Source organism: Petromyzon marinus, chromosome 27 (assembly GCF_048934315.1).
Source record: "Petromyzon marinus isolate PM22_M1 ecotype Great Lakes invasive population chromosome 27, UKy_Petmar_22M1.pri1.0, whole genome shotgun sequence".
Classification (NCBI taxonomy): domain Eukaryota; kingdom Metazoa; phylum Chordata; class Hyperoartia; order Petromyzontiformes; family Petromyzontidae; genus Petromyzon; species Petromyzon marinus.
This window is the reverse complement of record NC_133693.1, coordinates 1,257,278-1,283,503: the sequence shown is the minus strand read 5'-3', so window position 1 is coordinate 1,283,503 and position 26,226 is coordinate 1,257,278. Positions and strand designations below refer to the sequence as shown.

Here is a 26,226-nt window from a genome sequence, read left to right as displayed (position 1 = left end):
ACTTCGCGGCGTTTCTCGTGGATTTAGATGCATCCCCTGTTACGCGTGCGTGTGGATGTTGAACATTTTTCGGTGAAGCGCACGGAGTCAACCGTGCTAATCGCAGGTGCGTGCAAAGCATGGACAGCGCCTTGTGTGTCAATCCACTGCTGGATGAGGGCCTCCCCGCACCGTCTGGACTGTGGGGGCTACTCAGGTATCAAACCCAAAAACCTCTACTATGGATGATATTGGTCGCGACAGCCTACGTGTTGAGTAGACAATACTCAGGTTGGGTTGGTGGTTTCAGGCAGTGGGCATAGGAGGTGGAAGCATAGAAGTACAGTACAGGACACGATTTGGTCTTTCTGCACCACCTTCTTGCCGGCCACCATGTAGCCCCCCACGTTCTGAATCAACCCATCCCATCACTATCCAGCCGAAGCTTCGCTGCCGATTCGAAAACTGGAGTCTAACCTTGGCTGTCGTTGGAGTGAACATCCCTGCGTTTGCATCGGCAACCAGCTCCCCAAAGACGATGATTGATGCGTTATTGTCACGGCCCTGGGATAGGATACAATCACGTGCCGCATGTGTATCCCCCAGGAGCACTGGATCGTTAACACATGCATTCGAAGAATGTATACGTTGCGATCCATTGACAGATACCCCGCTAAGATATTATCGAGAAATCGTAGAGAAAACGACATTTTATTTCTAAGCTCCCACACGTCTCCCCAGTAAAGCTCAACACCCTAAACGCGTGCAACAGGGTTCCTCCTCTGTGAGACAACGGACCCATCGCTCTCACAATATTCAATCGGCTGTCTAGAAGAGGGTCGTTAACAATCCGTGGGTTATCTAATGTTGGATTGCCCAGTGCATAGCTGCGTGCATTAAACACGTGGAGACGTTATCCTGGCCGTGAGCAGGTTTTTGGAAGGCCCTATCCATATACATTGTATCAATTCCTCAGAATATATGTTTTAAAACACGATTTTATGTTCGGCATACGCACCTTGAAAAACAACATTGGCATAACCATTGATGTGTTTGCAACATTTGCGATGTTAGATGCGTATTTCAAAATTACAATCCGCGTGCAGCTCCCGTTCGTGCGATGTCGGTGTTAGGTGCCAATGTGAAGTTGGCAACTCGTGGCGAGACCGCGAGAGGAGACAGACGAACCTGACAGCAATCGCTGTCGGTTGCCACCAGGGCAGTTAAACAAGTCCGAGTTTCAATCCGAACAGAAGCTGACAAACCAGTCCAACAAGGGAGCATCTTTTTTGTTTTGTACGTAGGCTCGAACTTACACGCGAGGCAGATGCCTTTTTATAACGCATTTGCGTTCTTGTTTGTTTCTGAACATATTTTTCTGAGTCAATCTCGCCCAACAACTATACAGATCTTAAACACTGTAATATTTTTGGGAAAGTTTAACGAAGCAATTGGTTTGGGTGTAGGTACTGTAGCACGGTTGGCTACGTACGGAAGGTAGTAACATTCATTGTTTACGTGATAAAAAAAAACAAGTGGAGTTGTCCCCTCTGGTTTGTGTCCTCAAGTTCTGGGCATCCATTTCGTCGAAAGAATCCGGACGTTTGTTTCATGAATGGGTCATCTTTACTGGACTCGCTATGGTGAAGCTCCTGAGTGAGCGACGGACAAGCAAAGACCGGCAGAGCCGACGCATATCGTGAACGCTCTCAAACTAAGTTGTAAGACGTTTAACCAACAGCTCGGCGCGTCGGTGGTCACAGCATAATTACCGATAACACTGAATTGCCTCCAGTTGGGCAGTTCGTGAGCTGGAGGGGTGATAGAGGAGTGTGAGCCAAAGAGAGAGGGTGATCGGGATAGGGGAGGTGTGGTGGTGGGTGAGGGCTGGGAGCTGAGTGGTGGCTGGGCGGTTCTGGCCGTGTGTGGCTGCATGAGGAGGAGGAGGCGGGTCTGTGGGCGGTCTCCCTTCCAAACAATTATCACCCCGATGCAGTTGAGCGGGCGGCTCTTCGCATTTGGGAAGAGCCGCGGTTGTCCACGAACCCCGCCACCGCAGACAGCGGACAACATCCCTCTCCATCCAGGTGCCCTGCGCGCCCGCTCTCCTCGTCGACTGCATGAGCTCTACACAACACACTCCCACCCGCTGGAGGTTCACACATGAGCCGGCTGTCTGTACCCCACCCCCCGGCTTTTTTTTGGGCTACTCTTTGTGTTTCCCCGTGGTCCAAGTTTTGCGCAGACGGCTCAATTTGATCCCAAGTGCGCAGAGATTGTTTCTGTGTATTTTGTATTGGCGGCATCTGCAAGCAGCAGCATCATCAGCATCATCAGCAGCAGCATCAGCAGCATCATCAGCAGCGTGCGCCTCCACGTTATGCGGTGCGCGGATGGTGCGGGGATCCTGGACGCGAGATGAGACGGAATTCTGAGTCCAACTCATTCCTTCTGCTCGTGGTGGTCGCGCTCCAGGTGAGACTCGTTTTGTGTGTGTTGTGTGTTTTGTGTGTGGTGTGTGTATTTGTGTTTTGTGTGTGTGTTTTGTGTATGTGTGTGTGTTTTGTGTATTTGTATGTGTGTTGTGTGTGGTGTGTGTGGGGAGCGGTAGTGTAGCGGTTAGCGTGCTGCGAATCAGACGAGCCGAGTTCGATTCCCGCTCACGGAACTCGTGAGGAATATCCGAACCGGTTCTGAGTCTCCCTCTAGGTCGACTCGGACTCAAATGGGTACCGGGCGCGGTGTGCAAACATCGCCACGGGCGCCACTGGGAGACAAAGGTGGCACGGCGTGGTGCTTGACCACCCGTGCATGCCTTCATAGGTGCTCGCTAACCACTTGCCCAAAAAAGTCTGTTTACGCTCTACGGGGGATGTTTGTCTTTGTTGTGATGCACTGCGGGGAGCGCATTGACGTTATACGTAGCTGGCAACCTTAAGTTGAATGGAGATAACGTCAGTGGTGAGTGATGTGTGAACAGGACCCGTTCATCTCCCTTGGTCGAGTCAACCTTAAACGAGAATACCCGGCGCAATGTGTAAACATCGACATTGGGGAGACAAAGACGGCCGTGTGTGGTGCACGCCCACCCCACCCGTTCGTGCGCCGTTTGGGCCTTAATAGGCGCTCGCTAACAGCACTCGCCCGGCAGGGCAAGACGGAGGGAAGAGAGAGCTTGGTGTGAACATGCAGCCCTGCTGGTAACACTCGTAGTGTTCACGTGGGGTGGGGGGGGGGTCATCCAGCGGTGGAGTGATCATGGCTGATGATGGTGGTGGAGTTCAGGTGAAGATCTGTGCATTTCGGTGGCAGCCTGTGGCTGCAATAAGTGTACTACTTGTGCCGTTCCGTTGTCTGCGTTGCGAATGTATATACACTGTGTGAATCGGACAAAGATATCGTCTTAACGGACTGTTGGGGCAGGCGCTGTTAGCGAGCATCTATGAAGGCCGGCACGGCACGCGAGGGGGTGGGTGGCCAGCACCACGCCTGGCCGCCTTTGTTTCCCCAGTGGCGATATTTACACACTAGGCTGAGTCGACCTAGGGGAGACCCAGGACCGGTTTATAAAATCGCCACTGGTGTTTGCCGTGAGCGGGTTCGTTTGGCAGCGCGCTAAACCACTACACTACCGCTCCCCACATAGTTACTGTGTGTACACTTGAATACGCGCATCACGGTGCGCCGTCTAAACAAAAGATAACCCTTGTCAATATGCCAATGGGCTGTTTTAATAATGAAGATGCACGCTGGACGTTCATACCAACACGTATGAGAATGGACACGCGCTATCTTCACGTGCAGTGTCATCGCGCGAGACGGGCTCGAGATGGGGGGGGGGGGCAGACAATCCTAGCTGTTAAAAACATTAAGTGGACACGTCATCGCTGGAAGTGAATGGTGAAGGGCAGTGGTTAAGACTAATGACGGAGTGGCAGCCACGGAATGGATTGCGTCCGAGTAGTCTCCGTGGAGGAGACGGAGCATGAGATCGGCTCGTAGAGGGATCGTTACATCTCAGGGCCGTGAGGGATGGCGACGGCTTTGGGAGGCCTTCATTCAGCAGTGGATTGGCCATGGCGAATGATAATGATGAGAGCTGTAAGTACATCAGCGATTGCAGTTTAAATACATGATTACGCAAATAATCGTGATTTTTGCATACAATTATAATCTAATCAGCAACATCATGTCATAACCCCAGCCTCGGCTTATTGAGAGGCACGGTAGACTGGGATGAGGTTCGCATACCTCTCAACCCATACGGTTTACCCCGTATTCTTGTACAGGGGAATTTAGTTTTACATTCGGCGTACAGCCGTTTCAAAAGGGGCAATTTTTGTCAATTTGTTTGTGTGTGTCTCCCTTGTGATGGGACTTTGTAGGATGAACGTTGAGATTTATAAAAGATCACGGGGTGACCAATAAGGTCTGAATTGGTCTGTAATAAGTGTGGCAGCACTGATAATGGGTTAACAGCTATCGGTGCGTGATGTGCATATTCAGGCTTGGATCGCAAACCAGCGCGCACGGCTTGTGCTGCTGCGTTAGTTCACGGCGCGTCAACTGTGTCCCCTTATTGGTGTGGGGGCAGTAGCTAAAGCTGCCGACAGTCGCTGCTTCAATGTTACCGAGTGCGTGAGTGAAATGACTGCCGACAGTCGCTGCTTCAATGTTACCGAGTGCGTGAGTGAAATGACTCAATGTGGCTCGTGGACTGCTCTCACGTGTGCCACGCGTGGGTTGAGAGATGTCATCAAAAGCAGATTGGTGCAAAACCACAAGCTTTGTTATTACTGGCAGTCATTAATTAAAATGAGCTCGTTTAATTATTGACTGGGTGACTGCTCCAGAAATTCAGGCCATCAGCTGTTGCTGTTGTCCGTCTGCAACTTCCCAGTTCTGGGGGAAAGGCCTCCCTTATTTCCTCCCAACTCTGAGATGTCGTCTCGTCACCGTCTCTTCCGCTGTCTTCCCCCCACTTCACTTTGCCTTCTCTCGGTCTCCACTCCACAGGTATATTTTTTTCCAACCTCTTGTAAGCTGTCCGCATGACGTGATGGACTTCCCATTTCCCCTTGATTCTATTTTTCACGAACACATCAACTGTACTTAATTTAAATTAGCGGTCAATATTTTTGTAGCCATGGCAATCGAAAAGTGCAGACTATTCACACACCATTCTATTCTTTAACTTCACAGTTGCACCCACCTCAGTAGATTATGGTGTGTTAAGTGCATGCAGATGTTGCCTCTGCTCCTGTGACTTTCAGTGCAGAATTTCAGTCTGTGAACTTGCTTCCTTGCGACAACTCATAAACGGTGGTATGTTGTTATAAAATGTTGCACATTACTGTTTCTAATATATTGCAAGCCGAGCCATTGCATCTCTTACACGCATTGTTCCATGACGTCAATTTGCATGAAGCGATCAAGAATAATTTACATTCCATCTTCCTTCCACGCCTCCTTTGTTCACGTGCAATTATCTCCACTGCTGCATTGCATTAAATAACCCATCATGTGCACTTCTTGCTCACAGCTGTAGGCTGTGAAAAGCTTGAGGGGTGATGGATGATTGATCTTCGGAGTAAGGTGTCCTTGCAGATGATTCGTTTTGCAGAATTCCATACAGTCCAGGGCCATTTCTTTTATTTGTGTCCACTGTCTGAAAAATTATTGTAAGTATAACTCCTTCAACAACAGGCAATGCTTATGCGTGAATACATAACACGAGCAGGATACTTCAGCGGGCAAAAACTTGGAAACAGCTTAGAGAAGGAGAATGGTCATGTGTACCTGACAAGAAGTGCTGCAGATCTTGGGTGTGCAGGCGGTGCAACTGCACCGGAACCCAGAGGGGAGGGGTTAAATTGGATAGGCAGCCCCACATTCAATTCCTTGTCTCAGGGCCCGTGTCGACAATTGTCATTTTCATGTCCTATGTGAGAACACATATGGCACACGAGACTAAGCGTCTGCATGCATAGACTTGAAGCGTACCATCGTCAGCCATGATCAACCCACTGCATGGTCTTTCCAAGTTGTCACCATTCCTCAAGGTCCTACGATGCCACAATGAGATGATCTCCACATCAGCCCATCTCTACCGCGGTCGTGCAGCAATCCATCGTGTGTGTGTGTGCAATCGTTTCTGGAGCATGGTATGGGGTCGCCACCTTTTCCACAAAGCAAACCCGGACACATGTATCCGTCGGCCTAGTTCTGTTATTGACACTGTGCAGCCTACTGCAATACAGTTCAACACAATCCCGGTACCATATCTCAGGATAAATCAATTCTTGCCACCACGAATACAAACATCAACTCCCAGATCAAAGTTTTTTGGGTTAGATCAGAATTATTAAGAAGTCTTTCTGGCACAATTCTGGCTAATCGCCTGATGATGCTAGTTGTGGGTTTACTCTCCCAACAAACCGCTGTGATGAAGGAGTAACTAAATGTCACCTTTAGTTTACGTGACAAACCTTACTAAATGAATATTTGTCGCGAAAGGCCTGCGTGTTAAACCGATCAACTGCCCAGACTATCTGGGTCAAGCCCGGATAGTTGGCAACCGCCGAAGCGCCAAGGCGGCGAAGTGACTGTGCGTGGCGCCCTCTGCCGGTGAGGTCCGGCACTGCCCGGGTCCTCCGCCGCTGGTCGCACGCGGTCCGCGAGGGGACCAGGGCCCGGCTTGTTAATTGGGCCCAGGCAATGCAACGGTGCCAATGGGCGCAGCGAGCGTGGGTGGCGTCGCCCGTGTGCGGGATCCAGCCGACGTTGAGGCACGGTGCGGCCAACAGAACATCGCGAGCGCACGTTCACGATACGCTTGAGAGACATCCACACACGCACCTTGTCCAGACTCATTGTATGGTGCACAGGCGAAAATTAAAACAAAAAACCTCAACATTCGTCAATGACACTGTGGCCTTAAATTGAAATATATAATAGACGACGTTTTGGGCAATAGCCATTCATCGCACAGACGCGTTTAGACATGGCCTAGAGACACCGACAGGTTCTTAGATATGGCTCAGAGACACCCACAATGTGTTTGCACTATAGTATGGCTATAAGGCACAAGATTTGTAGACGTGGTTAAGACGTCGGAGTCTGCATGGGGGATCGGAGAGGTAGGCGGTGTCGAGTCCATCCACGGCTGATCTTGATGCCGAGTGTGATCTTCAGATCGATTCCTCAGCAATGCGATGCTTTGTGCACGGGCAAATCAGCAACGTTATTGCAAACGCTCAACAATGCTGTGAAACACCCAGGGCCGATTTGAACGACGCATTAAAAAAAAACCTGTGCCCATTTGATTCCCCGCTGTTATGCATTCCCTAGAATATGGACCACCTCTGAAGAGTCAAGGTGCGTTCCAATGTCTTCATCTGCATCACATTGATGGACATTTTATTTAGAAAGCCTACAGGAGGCAGATGCAAAACACGCTGCAAACGTTGCGAGTTGGCCGATCGCAGGAGCTCGCCCCCCCCCCCCCAGTAATGCGTGATTCAAACAAATTACTCGAGACGTCGGTGTATGGCAAGCAAGAGCGGTTTATGCGAATGCTGTTGACAGAGGTCACACGTTTGGCCGCAATGGTCCTTGGCCGACTGTGCGCGATGAATGGAGTGGAATGAGGGGCACCCTGAAGTGGCGTTGTACGAAACGTGGTGCAGTGTATTTGAGTACGACGTTTTCGCCATTCCGTCGAGGCCACACGACATGCCGATGGCGCTAAGAGCGAACCTTTACAAAGAGACAGCAGGGCACGGGCAGCAGTCGCGTAGATTCACCACAGCTCGTGCAGCAGAACTGTTATTTCCGTGACAAAGTGGGGGGCGAACATCGCAGATGCTATCTGCGATCTCGCCCACAATCGCCGGGAACCGTTTGCCGGTAGGACTATTTAACTTTTATTTTAGGAGGTAAGGCCCACTGTGAGCTATATACCCTTTTGTCAGAAGCGACCTGGCCACATGATAGCTCGATGAAGCGGCTTGTCACGTGGACAATTATAGCAGCCAAATACTCTAAACGCATGGTGTTGATTCTAAATGTGGAGGGATAAAGCGGAGGACCCGGAAAAAAATCCACTTGATTACGGGGATACCACCCGCCGCCACGCGTGACCGCATCCACTGCTTGATCGTGCATCGTGTGCTGCTGCTACAGACGAACGTCAAGTGCTGAACCCATCCAACTTCGGGCCCGTCTATGCCCCAAACCTCCCCCCTGCCGCTCTCAAGATTGGGAGGAATGTTTCGCGTCATTGTTGCCCAGTCTCACGAAAGAGGGAAAAAAATACAAAACAAGATCAACCGATTAAAACTTGTGTTTGAAGCGGCCATTACCGTCTTCTATCACTATCAAATGCCATTAAAGATAAACTTCCAACTTAAAAGGAAATATGATAAGCTTAAGAATATTATTGCAGTAATCTAAATTGAGCGCTTTTGAAAATATGAATGTTCCCATATCCATTAAGTTTTACGTTCCTGATAGAGTTGCAGAGTTCTAGTGCTGGGCTTAGTGAATGTGTGTGTATGATGTAAAGGGACTGCCTGGTTAGCACATCTCACCCAGTGGAAAACTCTACTACACGTGAGCTGCGTGCAATGTGAAACGAAATTTCACGCAGTAGCAAAAAGGTGAGAGTCAGGATTTAAAGACTGCTTTATAGTTGATACTGAAATACTTAAAAACAAATACACAATTACACCTATTGCTTGGTCATTTGAGAATGCAGTAATTTGCATGTTAATGTTTAAACACACCGTAGTGAAATATACGTGCCATGAGGAAGGGCCATCACTCAAAATGTCACCTTTCGTGATTTTTGTAGATTTTTTTTAATTTGCTTTGCTTTTGTCAAATTGGTGGCACAGGTCACTGGCAATTGAGACTATCCGATTCTTTTTGAGTTCTCACCCGGTGAAACTAAACCATCTCCGGCAGGCCTGCATGGTGGGCGCCTTCGTCGGCAACATGACCGGGACTGCCGAGTCTACGGTGGAGAGCAGCGTCACCTCATCCACCTCATCGACCTCATCAACCTCATCTTCTACCACGCAACTTCCGGCAGCGCTGGCGTCGCAGGCACCGTCCAACGAGCTGCACCCGTCCGAGCGCCGTCAGTTCTGCGAGTGGCCCTGCCGCTGCCCCGCGCTGCCCCCGCGCTGCCCTCCGGGCGTGAGCCTGGTGACGGACGGCTGTGGCTGCTGCAAGACGTGCGCGCGTCAGGGCGGAGAGCGCTGCACCGAGGCAGACACGTGCGACTATCACAGGGGCCTCTACTGTGACTACTCCGGGGACAGACCTAGGTACGAGATAGGCGTTTGTGCATGTAAGTTTCACCCTTTGCAATCTCTACTCCCCCCCCCCCGTCCCCCGTGCACGAGCGCTAACAGCAGGTGGTCGAGATAAACCCGCCAGGCCGCCGCTGCGACCACTGCGTGGGTTCCGCCGCCCCACGTGTTAACGCGGTACGAAGGTGCCGTTTAATGTTTGGGAGGTTTGGCCACCGTTACAAAAAAAAAAAGTCGTGCCTGTCATTAAAGAATTCAACTTTTTATTGACGTTGAAATGTTTAATGACGGTGGATATTGAAAGCTGCAATGTTCTTACGCATGGAATAATAAAGTTTTAAATTTTAGAACACCTGGAAGGTTTATCTCTGTTAAACTAGAGGGCCAGTGATCCAAACAACATATAATTAAATTAGATTTGAACTCAAACTGTGCGCTTACCAATCATGTAAGTTACATACAAAACAACCTTCAAGAGCTCTCTTGAAATGCGACGAATGAAAAATGTTAAATTGTGGATTTAAGATCAACACGTGTGCAATGGCTAACGCTTGGAAATTATTGACATGTGCTGTGGTGACATGTCATTTTGCATGTGAAGGCTCCAATGAGGCTGCAGATTTAATCTGAAAGTTAACTTCATGCATGCAAGTGAATGATTGTTCAGTATATCATAAACATTTAGCTGTTACGTCTACGGACATTACATTTATTAAGCAGCGAGCACACCTGAAAAAGCATATTTCAAAACCTGGGAATGTCTTACGACAAACCTTCCTGTGAATTGCACTTCTGTCTGTGAAAACCAATAGGGTTCAGGTGCCAATTTAGTTTCATATTTATAAAACCGCAGTAGGTTATGAAGTGAGGTCCTTCATAGCATGCACATGACTCGCGTTTAGGAATTTACAGTCGAGCTTGCATCGACTCTCCTCGGGCGTTTTCCGTGGGCCCATCTATCTTGAACATCAAACAGGTTTTGGCCGTTTGCCAAGCCGCATAACACCACGCCAGTGGCCAGGGGCCGCTAGGCACCACGAGTCCGCTAAGTCAGTCTTGCTCACGCCCTTGAACATTGCGTTCTCCCGGCGGAGCACTGCTCGGCGTCGAGGTTCTGATTTTTTACTTTGCGAAAGTGGGCAATGCAGCACCACCATGATCCATATATGTTGTTGAGTTAGGCCACGGATATTTGAGTTCACCATGGACACAGCTTGCTTATGATGAACTCAGGGTTATTTACACAACTCGGCAGACAACCCCTATGTTTGTTACAAAGGCCTTGTCATGAAAATGCTAATATTTACCATAGCTATTGCCTGAAGTTTTTTTTACGGAATATAGAAAAAAAACGCAACAGTTTTGAGAGGGTTTGTTTTCCATTTCATAGGGAGCTGCCACTGTGTAGTGGTTAGCATACTCGACGTGGCGATGCAGAGGTCACCGGTTCGACCCCATCTTCTGGAGCGGTAGTAGAAACAATGGTGCGGGTTTCTCAGTCCCCCCCCCCCGCCTGCGTCCACCCCACACCTCAGATTCCCACGCCTCCGATTAGCACGGTTGGCTACGTATGGTGCGAAAGAAGTTCAACACACACAGCACGGTTGGCTACGTACGGTGTGAAAGAAGTTCAACACACACAGCACGGTTGGCTACGTACGGTGCGAAAGAAGTTCAACGTGCATAATGAGTATATCACAGTTGGTCTATTGTCACTTCGCTTGCGGTGGGGTAAAGTGGTACACCCGCCTCTTCCAACAACATCTGGCCAAATAGCCTCTAGCGAAGGATAGTCTGCCAGCAGTGGCAAGACCAAGCCATTGCAGGGCTGCACCTCAAATTTCCTTTTAGAAGAGAAACAACATTGGTTAAAGGCATCCGACGAATGGAACTGTTCAAGATTTGGTTGTGGTTGTTTATTGCTATTATTGCCTTGCATGGACAGCGTTTCATTGTATGTACAAGTAATTGTTGACTTAGAAGACTGCTTTGCTGGCCATATACTCTGCTACACCACTGGAATTTTTCTGGGTTTGACCACAATAGACGCACTCATATGGGCTCCTTTCATGTGCAGGCTGAGATATTTTCATGCAGTTTGACATTAGAGAAAATGTTGGCCGATGCATCATTATAGTTGGGCATCTCTTAATATATGTGGTTGTGCCTGTTTTGTATTTAAAACTGGTATTCAAGATTGCTAACTAAAACATAATTGTTTTTTATTGATGTTTTCAACTTTTCACCTTGTACAGAGCATGTAACCTAAACTCCAATTACCTTTTGAAGGAATGCTGTCCTGGTGTAATGGTTAGCCAGCATACTTAGTGTGGAATCAAAGGAGATGCCGGTTCAGTCTCCTGGCGTGGCTGTTGAACTAATGGGCATTTTTGTTTTAATCCACAAACCTCTGTCCACCCAACAGTAAATGTGGGCACACCAGAGTTGGTCGATCGCCAGCTCACATGTGTTGGGGTAGTGTGGGTACTCCCACTCGTCTGAGACATTTGGCCAACATGGATGGGTAGGTGAAATACCCTCAAGAGGGGCTCTCTCTAGACCTCCCTGTGGTGGAGGTCCTTCTGCCAGCAGTGGTGTGAGCAAGCAATTGTAGGGCTGCACGTTGAAATTTTTAAAACAAGTCTGTACCTGTAATATATCCTGTGTAAGTTACCGTGCAAAATCCTGAAGGAGAAACCCATGCCGAGTTTAACCGGTCCGTTCCTCATGCACTATCCTGCTTCTGATCGCCCACCACCTCACGCACGACCTCCCGCACGATCGATCGACAGACATCATCGGCGTCGGCTGCCGCCTCAATGGCGAGCACTACCAGAACGGGCAGACGTTCCAGCAGAGCTGCCGCTACCGGTGCACGTGCGTGAACGGCGCCATCGGCTGCGTGCCCGCGTGCACGCACGAGTCGCGCCCACCGCTTGTGTGGTGCCAGCGGCCGCGGCGCGTCGCCGTGCCGGGGAAGTGCTGCGAGCGCTGGGTTTGCGACGACATCCGCGCCAAGATCAGGAAGTCCGTGCCCAAGCACCTCGCTCTGGCAGGTAGGCACGGTGAGTGAAATAACATGCGCCGATTTACACGACCCCAAAAGGAAAAGTTTCCTAAATATGCCTTGCCCGTGAAGTCATTTGCTTGGAAATGTTATTTATTTACTTTATGCTTGTTGCCCACGAAAGCGCGACAGAGCATCAGGACTTTTTCAGGAGGGTCCTGCTAACTTTTTGTAGTCTGGGGTGATGCCGCTATCTGTAATCCCAATGGAATAATTTTCAGATAATTTTGCAACATTGCTATGCTTGGCAGATACCAGTGAACATTTTTATTTTGCTATGAGAGGATTCTGGAGATCCTCAAATAAATTCTTGCAGAAGAGGTGGAGAACAAATTCTGTACAGAAAATACACAGCAGTCAAGAATTGAACCCTGGGCCTTATTGCTGAGGCACAAGAGTTACTACAGCGCCACCCTCCTGCCCCTAAATAATTTGAAATACTTCCCATGAAAATCCTTAACTTACAAATACACTTTATTATAGTTTGCGAAATCTGAATTAAGTTGACAAAACAATGGGATGCTGCCGTGGTACGTTGGTCAGCAAAGTGGACTTGACTGTTTCTGTTTAAATTTCGATTTAAAGCTTTCGTGACTGCAAGGATTCATCTTCTTTGTTTTTTTCGGTAAAGTCACGTAGAATGAGAATAAAATAATAAATTAATAAAATAAAATTACACAATAAAATTCTTACGACGTTTCGGCCACAACACAAGTGGCCTTCTTCAGGTGAAAGGAACAGACCTGTCGGGACGACAGAGCTTCAATAAACGTTGTTAAGATTCGTAGCGTCTTTTAAGCTGGTTTAGAGAAGTGAGGCACCTTGACAAAGGGGTTTACATATCAAACAGGAGAATTTAGCATTGAAATAGCTGAGTGATTAGCTTGTGACTGGTCATAGAAATAGCTATGTTAAAGTCAAAGCCTACACATCCACAGAGGCACCTAGTATAAATCAAACAGGAGAATTTAGCATTGAAATAACTGAGGGATTAGCTTGTGACTGGTCACAGAAATGGCTATGTTAAAGTCAAAGCCTACACATCCACAGAGACACCTAGTATAAATCAAACAGGAGAATTTAGCATTGAAATAACTGAGGGATTAGCTCAGTTATTTCAATGCTAAATTCTCCTGTTTGATTTGTACTAGGTGCCTCTGTGGATGCGTAGGCTTTGACTTTAACATAGCTATTTCTATGACCAGTCACAAGCTAATCACTCAGCTATTTCAATGCTAAATTCTCCTGTTTGATATGTAAACCCCTTTGTCAAGGTGCCTCACTTCTCTAAACCAGCTTAAAAGACGCTACGAATCTTAACAACGTTCATTGAAGCTCTGTCGTCCCGACAGGTCTGTTCCTTTCACCTGAAGAAGGCCACTTGTGTTGTGGCCGAAACGTCGTGAGAATTTTATTGTGTAATTTTATTTTATTAATTTATTATTTTATTCTCATTCTACGTGACTTTACCGAAATAACCAAAGAAGATGTTTCTGTTTAACCAACGTGCTCACTGTTAACCCCCCTGGCAGTGTTCCGAGACGAACGCGAGGAAGACACCCTGTGGAGGAGCAACTGTCTGGTGCAGACAACATCGTGGAGCCCGTGCTCTGAAAGCTGCGGCCTGGGAATCTCGACGCGCATCACCAACCACAACGCGGCCTGCAGCATGAGCCGCGAGCGCCGCCTCTGCTATGTGCGGCCCTGCGAGACCAACGGAACGCACAGCATCAGGGTAGGCACCTCGACCCGCGTGAGGTGTGGGTGGGCAACCTGGCACTGCATTCAGATCGGCACCCTGCGTTGCATCTGGATCCGGATGAAGCACCCTTCACTGCATCTGAACGAGCAACTCGCACTGCATTCAGATAGGCATCCACCACTTTATCATTATCTAGGTGGGCAACCTGTATTGCATCGAGATGAGCACCAAGCAGTCAATACATATTTCATCTTCTCAGATATAGGTAATCATTCATAACATCATTAAGTGGCAGGGTTGGAGAATATGTAAACCAATTACTTATGAAGCTTTTCTTACTCAGGAAAGCCCCCCTGCCCATTTTTCACGGTAGCGGGCGACATTGCCAAGTGTAATCCCAATTGAGTAATTTGCAGGTATTTTTTTAGAATTGTGATGTTTAGACAATACCAGTTACATAGAATATTATTACATTATATTATGCTTTGGAAATGTTGGCCTGTGAGACGGCCTAACCTGCAGACCTGCCCTGGGGTGTATAACGACCCTACTGGTGCTCGCAGGAGGGACGCAGCTGCCAGAGGGAGTACCGCTCGCGACACCCCGTGCGCCTCGAGCTGTCCGGCTGCACGAGCATCGTCAGCTACCTGTTCAAGTTCTGCGGGGGCTGCCGCGACGGGCGCTGCTGCGACCCAAACCGCACCGCCACCATCAGCGCCGAGTTCTCCTGCCCCGACGGAACGCGAACCAAGTGGCAGCTCATGTGGATCAACTCATGCCGATGCCACAGGCTCTGCCGGAACCCTAACGACATCTTTGCCGACTTGGGAAACCACGATGGTTTCAACGGGATTGAAAACTGAGCCGTTCATGACCAGGAATGTGAAATTGCTTTTGACAACACTTTTACTGTTTTGACAACGGCACGCATTTATAGAAGAGGGGGGTGATGGCGTAAAGCCTCAGTGTCTCCCTGAGGTTCACATGTGTTCTTTGTTTATTACGCTACAGACACTTCAGTATTGAGATTCGGAAACCAACATGATCACAGCTTTGGGAATCAACAACTACAGTGATGGGAGTGTACTTTCACCAGAGGGTAGTGTGTGACTGAAAAGCTTTGTGTTAAAGCTAGATGATAATATAAATGCTAAGCATGTGTAAACGGTTTTTTATTTAGATGTTTATTAAACAACTGGTGCTTTAACATATTTTATGTAGCGAATGTTTGCACTTGCCTCTTTCCTTATAGAATCTGTGTGAAGATTCAGGAAGAGATGCACATGATTTAAACCGGAGAAGACACAATCTAATAATTTGTTATCCGTTTTTCTTCAAGTGCAAACCATGTTAGTCTTCAAGGAAGAATATGTTAGTTAAAGGCAAATTAAGAGATATATTTTGCTTTGCAAAAAAATTGTAAATATTTTTTCAAAATAATCTTACATTGTATTATACATGATAGCTGCTTCATTGTCATTTCTAAAATACATTTTAAAATGTCACAGCACCTCATGGCTTTGGTTTAATAATTTAAATCATGTTTTTATCAAAAAATAATATATACAAGCATTTGTCCTATTTCATGCATTTGTATTGTCTATCCTTTCTGTCTATCTGTAGTTGTTTATCACTGGTAAGGTGGTACAACAAGGTTTACTATGGTACTTATTTACCACCTTGAAAATGAATACGGATACCGACTACACCCAGGATGTAAGAGGACAACAAGGTTGACAATTTGTCAAGAGTGGAGTTATTACTCGACAGTTGCAAGTAAAACGATTAGCATCCAAGCCAAATGTTATACATGTAAAAAACGTACATTACGATCTAACTTTTGAGCTTTGGACAATGCCACTTCCACATGAGCTCACTTGATACAGCCCAGGTCATGTGGCAATGGTGAGGCGTGGGATGTCCCCGGCCAACTGGCCCTTGTTGCGGTCCAGCTGGTTGTATTCCTCAATGACCGAGGCTAGCGAAGAAGCAGCTTCCGTGAAACAGCTCAGCTCCATGCCCTCCACATCCGTGTAGTGGTGCAGGTGTGCCTAGCGGAAACAAACGCAGCTCATGTCAATACAGCCACACTGCTGTGGGGACACGTGAGCAAGTCTGTGAGAAACATATAAAGAGACCACCTTACACACCTTCCCCACCACGCACGACCTGCTAATCCACTCCGGCATACCAATTTAAACTGTTGGGTGGACAGAGGCAGTGGGATTTAAGTAAATTGCCCATTATATTCTTGGTTCTTTTGGTAAAGTCACGTAGAAGGGAAATAATAAAAATATAAAACAATAAAATTCTCACAACTTTACCGAAAGAACCAAGAATATGAATCCCTGCAGTCACGAAAGCTTTAAATCAAAACTTAACTTGCCCATTGTTTAATTTTGCACAATCGGAGATTTAACCGGCCACTTCTGCAGTTCAAGTCCAATGTGCTGACCAATACAAGTGTCTACACATTAGCAAATGGTTTGTACCAGTGGTGATGTCTGCTGATAAAATTCCTTCTTTACTGTTTAACAAAACACGTAAATTGTACATATTCTCAATGTATCAAATGTGGTAAAAACTGAGATGCAAGCTGCTACGCATACTGTCAGTGGTTGTGGAACTGTTAGTTACATTTAAACATTACAGAAAATGCATGATGCAACGAGGAATTGTGGGATTCCAATGGTCAACACGCCATTGGTTTGGGCATCATTTGGTAAAACTACGCAGGTTTTTGTGGCTATGCTATACAGCTCTCGTGTATTTCGTTCCTTGAAGCTCCAAATACTTGGGCGAAAGGTCGGACACGTCGCAAAACAGCACTTGGTACGAGCCGAAAAGAGGGTGCTATCATTCGGCAACGTTACAATTTCATACGCATGTTTGACACATTTTTTTAAACGGCACTTCGCGAGGAACACGCGGACACTGCATCAAGCCCCGGGGCAACAATCACCTTGCGCCTGTAGAGACGTGCGAAGCGCTCCTGGATATCGGCGAAGGTATGCTTGACGCAAGTGTTGTTGGCGAGCGCCAGCAGGGAGTGCGGGTAGCCAACAGGAGGAACCGAGCACAGTCCCGTCTTCCAGCCCTCCTCGTTCCAGTCGACAAAGTGCAGTGATGGCTTCAACCTGCCAACAAGGACCGCTGGCCTTTGTTATCATTGTTTTAGTTTAGGCAAAAGCCACTGTGCGCAGTGTAAATTTCTGTGGCTTCATTGCATGTACGTATTATTGACATTGAGTGGTTTTCAAAATGTATTGCGGAAAAAAATAATGCAACATTTTTACTTTATTTTTTTACTCAATTGTCATCCTAGGCCTAAACCTATATTCACATATTAAGGCGCATTCGACAATATGGGAATAATTATAAGTGTAATGTATGGATATAGGTGAAAGTTGCATATGTCCGTAAATGTCAATGACATGACAGTCATGAACTTTTGAATATTTTAAGCATGACTTATCGAAAAGTTTCAAATTATTTATTAACTTGAGTATTTTTCAAACCCGTTTATTTATAAAACCTATTAAATATTCATTTAACTTTATTGCTAACAAAAATCCAAATGATTTAAAACAATCAAATCACTGCCGGGGAGAATGTCCACCACCGAGAGGAAGTGATTAAATCGGCTCCTAGGCAGATTATTGAATTGCATGATCATGAGAGAAATCACAGCTTGTGGAGGTCTTCATCCAGCAGTGGACTGATCGTGGCTGTTGCTGGCCATGGTTATTAAGCAATGCAGGAACTTTCTATTTTTTTACAACGCACACAAGCTATACACACCATTGCTAGTTAGCAGACCGTTCAATACATAGCGTGCCCACGTGGCAAACTTATTCGTGAAACATGCAGCCAGGCACGGATGGTAACTCATCAAAGCGGAAGGCATTAATCACCTCTCAATGTTGCGACGAACGTCTGAGAGCTGCACATTTCCTCGTACCATGAGGGCACAGGCCAGGTACAAGCTGCGGCGAGGGTCAACGCGGAGCAGCTGGTTCTCTTTGCTGAATGCGTCGGAGAACATCTGGTCCAGCCTGCGCGCGTTCAGTCACAGCAAAGGGAAAGCAATGTGTGCTTGACTGGATTCTATTCCAATTTCTGCAGACGCATTTAAGACACTACGTGAAATTTCTCTCCCAGTGTTATAACAGCAGACTGTACAGGCAGCTGGGAATGGTGCCCACCACACACACCCAATGTGTGCCAGGCCAAATAGTGAACGTAACTGGTCCCCATGGATTGTTATAAATCTTATCAAGCTGAATAATTATCTGTACAACGTTCAGCAAAATGTATTGGCTGTGATGTGTTTTACCAACGTTGCCAATGATTATAAACACTTCTTTTGACAAGTTCAAATTAACGTGCCCTAACTTGCGCATTCGTAATGGAATGGACTCAAAAGAGTGAGCAATAACAAATATTCTTGCTTACTTGCAAAGTTCTTGAGTTCCAATTATTTACGGCTTTTAAGTTATAAATTCTCAGCAAGCCATTCAGCTTAGGAGTCTCCAAATTACCTCCTGGGTGGCAAGGCGACATCTGCCAATGCATAGAGCGGCGTGAGGCTTGATACAAGGTAATGTAGGCGTGGGAAGGGCACAAGGTTCATGGTGATCTCGTTGAGATCAACATTCAGTGAGCCTTCAAACCGAGACGAGCTGTCTCCCACAGGGAACATGAAACACAGCATGAGGGTGTCTTTTTCGTGCAAAAACCTGTTTCAAGCAAACTTAAACTGGAGTTAACATTATGGTACGACATTTGCACAATTGTCATGCATTGTACCTTCAGAGGCAACTGCACCAAATCTACTTGCATTAGTAAACATTAAATCATGATTGTTGTCATCGGGAATGCTGGCATCTCACATTGTTGCAATGTGAGATGCCACACAATCTATATCGATCCTGCACATGGGCCAATCTTGTCGGTCCATCCTCGATGGTCATATGCAATTGAGAAATATTTAATTATTAATAGACATTTGGTTCAGTGAAAACGGATGCAATCATCTAAAATCTATAACAAACCAAAGCCCTAAATAAACATTGATATTTCAAAACCATATGTAAAGATGCCACAGCTACATTGAGACTGCATGAAGAAAGTAACAATACATAGCTGAAGTAAAAATTCGGCCAAGAAGATTACAAAAATAAATTCAGTAACATAATTAGAGAAGGTACAACCATCTCAGGAGCAAAACCCAATGTAATGTGATGCTTTTTGTGCAGTCAATGGTGTTGCCCAACACACGGGCCCCATCTCTGTGGAACCACCAGTCAGTCCAGCCTTTATGTTGCTGCCCTACAGGAGGGTAGCACTCCCATCAGATCTACAGGCCACAGTATGCACAAAGAATGCAACCGCAGCCCTCCTCCCAACATTTTTTAAAGAAATGCTTGATTTTTGAAAGGTCTAAGTTAAATGACAGTCTGGTGTGTATTGCATCGGCACCAAGTGCTGGCCACCTCGTCATGTTCAGCATCAGGTTGGCCACGATGTTGTTCATGGTGTCGAACGGCTTCTCTTGACCCTTGAGGCACCCGTGGCTGGAGGACAGCGTTGTCTGGCTGCGGACTGATTTACCAAGGGCTGCTGCGTGATTGATCTTGTTTACTATGTCCACCAGCGCCTAATCCAAGTGAACACAAAAAAAAACGCTTTAACTGCTAAGTGCATTTATATGTAAAATGTTAAACTATATTTGAATACATGTATAAAAAAAATATAATTCCCACAAACTTGATATATTACCTCTGTATGTTAACAAATTACATAATTCGCTATTTGAAGTGTATAACTTAATTTGTGGAAAGGTGTGTTTTAAGATGTAATCGCACATTTAACATGTGCTGTAAGTATAATTGGGATGGCCAAATCACTTGAAATGAGAAGCTAAGCAGGTTTGAGACTGTGTGTATATTGGATGGACAACTGCCATTCATAAAACAAACAGGAGCTCTAGGCTGCTGCGGAGCTATGTTGCGAGTAGATAGCAGTGCACAAAAATACACCGTACTGGACGATGCTCCAACGTCTATTTTCCCTGGAATTTGCCAAACCGCCACAGTGACCGGCATGATGAAGAATGTTCAAATAACCCCACGGCCCGCATGGTGCGGGGTAGGCCCTCATCCAGTAGTCTTGAGCTTAAACAAATACTGATGGAGTAAAACCCCATCCAGGTGCGAGTAGTGCTACAGAGTTAAAATACCACCTATGTTAATATTGCACAGATTTTTACAGTTGTGATGTGTAGCTCTCAGACGTATTTTCGGGTTGTACCACGTGTCGTTCGGCATGACGTCCGACGGTTCGCTGTACGTGCCGTGGGAGCTTCTTTAGGAACCTAATTTAGTTCATGAAGAAGCTCCCAGTACGCGAAGGAGCAAACCGTCACACATCATGCTAAACAACGGCTTCATTGGACAGTTGTCACACCTACATTGTGCCACCCCCCCGCCCCGGGCAGGCCACCTGGTTCTCAATGGGCAGCACGCAATCGGCGTGCTCCGTCAGCTCGCGCATGGCCAGCACAGAGTTGTAAGGCGAGGTGACGACGTCATCCTCGGCCGAGGGATACAGCGCCATCACAAAGCGGTGCACGTCCGGGAATTCATCCTCCAGAAGCCGCAGAACAAATGTGCCCAGCCCCGAGCCGGTGCCTATGGAGAAGAATGAATCTCCGTCAGTGTAACATTGTCATGAAACCTGCTTCAGAGTGAGTGAACCATGTTTTCATGTTTCACTCAGGCTAAGGGCGTCGACTTTAGAGAGCCTCTTTATAGAGTGTTTGAACTACCTTTCCACGATGACCATACACATTCTTTGAAGTGGTTGGAGTACCCACATTTTACCCCACCACACGCGACTTGCTGATCAACTGCAGTGTACCCATTCATACTGTTGCCAAACATAATACACATAAAATATGTATAGCTGTTAGTCAATGTATAGCTGCATGAAGGTTCCCCATTCTATGTCAGTCGTGCAGTTGTTTGACCCTACCTCACAATGCTGGTCAGTGCGGCAAGGGGAGGCTCAGATGTCACTTGCCACTGACATTAGCCTTGACTGGGAATTGAACTGAGGTCAGTAAATGTATAGTACAGTGTGCTAACCTCTGGACCACAGCTCCACCCCCAGAATGTAATATACAAGTGATTTTTTTGAATCTGCTTACCATCCAAACATGAATCACTAAAGACCGTATATTATTCAGTTTTACTTTACTTACAGAAATATGTATTTTCATGTGAACTTTTGGTATGTTGCATGTTTTGATAGCAGTGGTTTTAGTCCTGGGCTAATTGTATTACAATTAAAACTGTTCTGTGATCAACAACTGTTAAATAAAAAATAACTTTTTAAAAATATACACACGTTTAACTAAAAACAAACACACACACATGTTGGGGATGCAAGGGCAAAGAAAAATATCCATTCCTTGGCATTTTTGCAGAACGGCTCACAAAGCCAGACACAGCTTAAACTTTTGTGTCTGGGTTTGCGTGGAAATTTGATGAAACACTAACCTAACTCGCAATGTATCCCCATTGTCTCTTGAGTGCCAATATTATTTTTTTCCCTTCACTTCAACAAAAGTGTTTCATCTGGCCACCACACACTTAATGCAAGTGTGCACGAACTCACCCCCTCCCATGGAGTGGATGAGAAAAAAGCACTGCAGGGAGTCACAGTGTTCTGCCGTTACTCTCAGCCTTTCTAAAATCTTCTCTCTGAACTGTGCCCCATACACCTTGTTCCCTACAGCCCTTGGACACCACACAAAAAAAAAACATGTCATGCATCATTGTTACTACAAATATCACAATCACAGCCTTTACAGTCTTTTTTGTACCAAATGAAATAACACGTGAATTTTGGATTTAAAAGGTCCACATTCTAACCACATATTTACTATAACCGCAGGCCGAGTCTTGCTTGAGTGCATTTCTGACCAGTTGTTTCCAGAGCCGGAGACGTCCGTAATGAGCTGCTTCTGGTCGAACACGTCCCTGAGTGGTCCCTGCAAGAGTTCATTCACCACGCCCTCCTCCATGTCTATGAGCACCGCCTGAAGTGCAAGCATCATCAAGCAGCATAGAATGTTACCGAATAATTGTACACACGAGTACAATTTGTATTCGCACCATTCTCATAGAAAAAGGCCAAAAGCCAATTACAAAGGTGTTATGCTTCACAGAAGGTATTGTCCTCCTGGAGGGAGAGATGTTGGTAAGTTTTTTTTTTACATTTACATCACTAGAACATTTGTGGGCTATTGTAAATGGCAAGGTGGATAAGCAACAGAAGAAACAGAGACGCCAGATTATCGGATCATTGAAATTGGTGGAGCCGCATAGAAGAATCCTCTGGGCATATATACAGATTAGCTGCTAATGTAAATATACACTGCGCTGCAATTAGCAAGAGCATGTGACTGCCATTGCTTTTCTGAATAAGCACCATTGCCCAAAACAGCATTCCATTAATTAGTTTTATGCAAAAATGAAATGTTACTGGCGAATGATGTAAAGGTTTGTTTTCATGAAAACTGTCAATCATGGCCCTTCTAAGTTCATCAAGCATCTGCTAGCATGTGAAATGCGAGGTTGCTATACTGGAAGTTTGAGTGCACAAGGTACTCACGCGTGCCTTGAGAGAACGAATCGTGGACCGACTGTCTACAGGGATGTCCACTTCTTCACCAGTCCCTGGCCTTCAAGACAACGTGCCAACAAGGACCATGTGTTTACAATGATGAAAACAACTAATTTAGTAACTAAGGTGAAGAGTTAAACAACTGCTCACAATGCATTTCTTGCATGCACAAGTAATGAAGCCACATAAATAGAGTTGGCTGGGCTACATCAAAGCCCAGCAACAATCAACTTTATATAATCGAGGGAAAATGTGAGCTGCTTCTTTCAGTTCAAGAAGAAGCTCCCAACATGTGGAACGAAATTTCACGCATCATGCCGAACAACATAAAAACACATTGGAGAATTGTACAGCAGTAGTCATTACTCTTAAGCTTACTCACCGAGTGTCCACATTCCTGAAAAAGCTGCTCAGGGCTTCGTCATAAATCCCTTTCTGTTGAAACAAAAACAAACAATTCAGTGGTAATGGTTCATGTGTGAATTGAGACTAAAGTGTAATATAATAAATGGTTTAAAAATACGAATTTCCCTTGTTGAAATGTAAATATTCTTAACTTCTTTTGCATGCATGTTATGCCCCAAAGAAGCTATTATGAAAAATACATGTTTTAACAATTAGTGGGATGTACCACTTATTTTATTCTCAATAGGGGTGATTTTGGGAAATTATTCACAAAAGCAGATTCAGTGTGAACACTTTGTGTTTAAGAATTAAAAACTAAAACTTAAGCAACAAAACACCCTCAAGAATAAACAACTCAAGGATATTTCCGTCACTGCAGTCTACGACCAAATCCCTTCAAAACCACCAGAAGTACTTTCCACTTGAACAATCATGCAGTGGATGTCACCCTTGATGTATCCTTCTGTGGTAGCCCAGTGCGCTCCAACCCCACTACAAAATATCTAGGGGATGCGATTCAAGCCCCACATACAATAGATCTGTGAAAAGACCAAACCAAGAATTGCCTCTTACGGAAACTTGCACGAATGTTCTGGGGTGCCTCAGCTAATGTGCTACGAACTGACCCCCTCTCACGGTTCTACTCAGTGGAAGTGGATTGTGCTCAAGCCTTGTAAACGAAATTGCAAGATGGATAATTAAATAGCACAATGCACATCAAGTCCCAATCCCCCTTCTGGGATCGTGCTGTCACCATCCTAGATTCTCACCTAAATGCCGAAGCATTCTGGCGAAGGAAGTGGAACGTGGGTTGTCCAGAATAAAAACCACATCCGAGACCCAAACATCGCGCTTCCTGGCTTTGACATTCCTCGAAGACACTGGTGTACCATCAACTACATCATAACATCGACAGGCCGATGCGCACATATCCTTCCTGAATGAAATGAAAAACAAACCACATTGTGACTGTGGCCATGACACACAAACTACGGACCATATAATAAAGCACTGCAGTATGCTCCCGAAGGAACAGCAACAAAACACAAACTCTCTCCCGAAGCCCTCTCGTGGCTAGCAAACCTCAAAATTGACATTTAGCTCCTGAACATATTTCCATAGACAATAGAATGATTATATCCTATAATCTGATCATCCTACAAGGTTAGGTGCAAAATTAGGCGAGATGGATGTGGCGTGCCAAAATTATTTGGAAGAATAGTTTTATGGACTCTTTCCTGCATGTCATGTGTGCTGTGGAAGCGTGGTGGACTGCAGGCTTTGCCTTGTTGACAGCAGCATGCTCCCGCAATGCCAGGTCCCAGAAGCGGCAACCAATCTGATTTCCACACTGTCCCACTGCAAAGGGTACACACACACAAAATCACCATTTTATTTATATATATATATCTCGTAGGCTTTTAAAACGGTCACACTTGTGCTGGCTTTTCAACGTAAACCGGCTTGATGCAAACCCAAATAAATTGGCACGTTTGCCCACGTGACAACTTGATTTGTTTGGCTGTCGGGTGATGGAGGGTTATGACTAATTGACATTGCACTTAAACGATAATCTAACCCGAAAAAACCCAAGAATCACCTCGGCCATACCTGCCAGTGGAGAATATGTAGCATATGGCCAGAATTCGGCGGTTCTAAAAATTCAGTCATTGCTTTTTTCACACGTGTGTATGTTGAACTTTTTTCGTGCCATACGTAGCCAACCGTGCTAATCGGAGGTGCGGGGGGGGGGCAACAAACTAAACACATAAATTAGTTTTCAATCTAGACTTCAAGTCCACCTTTAACGGTGTTTACATGTCAATAATTCTCAGATAAACGCCACACGCGTGTGGCACGTGCGCGTGACGCCACAAGGGGGTGGGGCGCGCTCGAGACAACCGATACACGAGGCGGTTGTTATGGTTACCGATGTAGCGTTCGTCATTAATGGACTGCCCAAGTTATTTAAAGCACTAACATTGCTTAATAAGCACTTACTCATTATGTACATGTGTATTGTTACGAGACCATTCCCGCGTGAAATCACATTGGTCTACAGTATTCGTAGGAAGCCGAGGAATAAAGAAAAATAGACACGCTTAACGCGCCCAACGCCTGCTAAGCATATCTAGCGACAGCGTGTGATGTGACAACGCTTGCCCCAAGTTAGAGGCTACACGGTGGATATCCATTCGTCTTTGCTGCACACACAGCGAAGGTTTATACAGGCCGCACAAACGACAAAGTCTGTACCAACGAGACAGCGCAGAGTGCAAGCCATGCAGCACACGCTAATCTGTTTACGAAGTTACGAACGACAGTGCAGGAAGAGCGTACGGATTCTTCTTTACACGGTTAATCATATGTACAAATAATTCGTTCTTCAATGAAAAGTCCCTCTGTCAAGTCACTGTTGGGTGAACACTCTCCCCCCATGCCGGCTCTGCCGTCACTCGCCACTGATGGCAGCCGTGACCGGGAACCAACCACAGGTCGCCGCGTTCACAGAGCAGTGCGCCAACAACTACGCCAGCGCTAAGATTCGATTTAGAAACTCATGCGACCGATACGAAGTTACAACCGAAGAATGTAATGCGTGGACGTTCGGCAGCCGTTGTTATCCATTCAAACGCTCCCGCGCGATTTGCATACGCACCCTGCACCACCACCGACTGCGCCATGTCTTCCAAGCGAAGACTTCTGGAATGATCGAAAGCAAAAGCCGCCCCCTTGCCCCCCGCGTCTTCGATTCCCGGGTCCCGCGGCTGCTCGCCGAACCCTAAACGGGACAGCCGACTACGACCCCTTTCCCGCGCCTTCCCGCCGGAACCCGCCGGGGTGTGACCTCATTTTATATGGGCGATGACGTCATCCTACCACATAGATGACGTCGTGTCCATGGTTGCCCGCGGTGACGCGGCCTACCTTCATGATGAGAGAGGCACCGCTTATCATCGGTAGCCCGTGATCAAAACCTCCTGCTTGGTTAAAGGCCTCCTGCCCCAATCCTTCGCAATCTTTAACCGCGTAAACGCTCATTGATCGGTCGATGACACGAGAAT

General features: G+C 46.4%; 2 protein-coding genes across 5 annotated transcripts; one reads left to right on the top strand and one right to left on the bottom strand.

Moving 5' to 3' along the window:
- The first annotated feature begins 1,859 nt into the window (after nucleotides 1-1,859).
- LOC116946669 (CCN family member 4-like) lies at nucleotides 1,860-15,276 on the top strand. 3 transcript variants are annotated; one of them, XM_076069996.1, is made up of 6 exons: nucleotides 1,860-2,066; nucleotides 2,296-2,454; nucleotides 8,947-9,334; nucleotides 12,089-12,361; nucleotides 13,896-14,098; nucleotides 14,629-15,276. In XM_076069996.1, exons 2-6 carry the CDS (start codon nucleotides 2,398-2,400, stop codon nucleotides 14,926-14,928), a joined length of 1,221 nt encoding a protein of 406 aa, XP_075926111.1. In that variant the 5' UTR covers nucleotides 1,860-2,066; nucleotides 2,296-2,397; the 3' UTR covers nucleotides 14,929-15,276. The 3 variants fall into 3 exon arrangements, with proteins under 3 accessions (XP_075926111.1, XP_032817738.2, XP_032817739.2); XM_032961847.2 differs by having other exon boundaries at nucleotides 1,860-2,454; XM_032961848.2 differs by having other exon boundaries at nucleotides 1,861-2,454; nucleotides 12,089-12,352.
- TUBE1 (tubulin epsilon 1) lies at nucleotides 15,222-26,025 on the bottom strand. Of its 2 annotated transcripts, XM_032961843.2 has the most exons (12): nucleotides 25,821-26,025; nucleotides 24,447-24,520; nucleotides 23,139-23,191; nucleotides 22,745-22,814; nucleotides 22,054-22,169; nucleotides 21,746-21,867; nucleotides 20,570-20,757; nucleotides 19,561-19,724; nucleotides 18,607-18,747; nucleotides 17,980-18,120; nucleotides 17,028-17,202; nucleotides 15,222-16,116 (listed from the first exon to the last, which is right to left on the bottom strand). In XM_032961843.2, exons 1-12 carry the CDS (start codon nucleotides 25,843-25,845, stop codon nucleotides 15,958-15,960), a joined length of 1,428 nt encoding a protein of 475 aa, XP_032817734.2. In that variant the 5' UTR covers nucleotides 25,846-26,025; the 3' UTR covers nucleotides 15,222-15,957. The 2 variants fall into 2 exon arrangements, with proteins under 2 accessions (XP_032817734.2, XP_032817736.2); XM_032961845.2 differs by lacking the exon at nucleotides 18,607-18,747 and having other exon boundaries at nucleotides 25,821-26,024.
- Nucleotides 26,026-26,226: the final 201 nt, after the last annotated feature.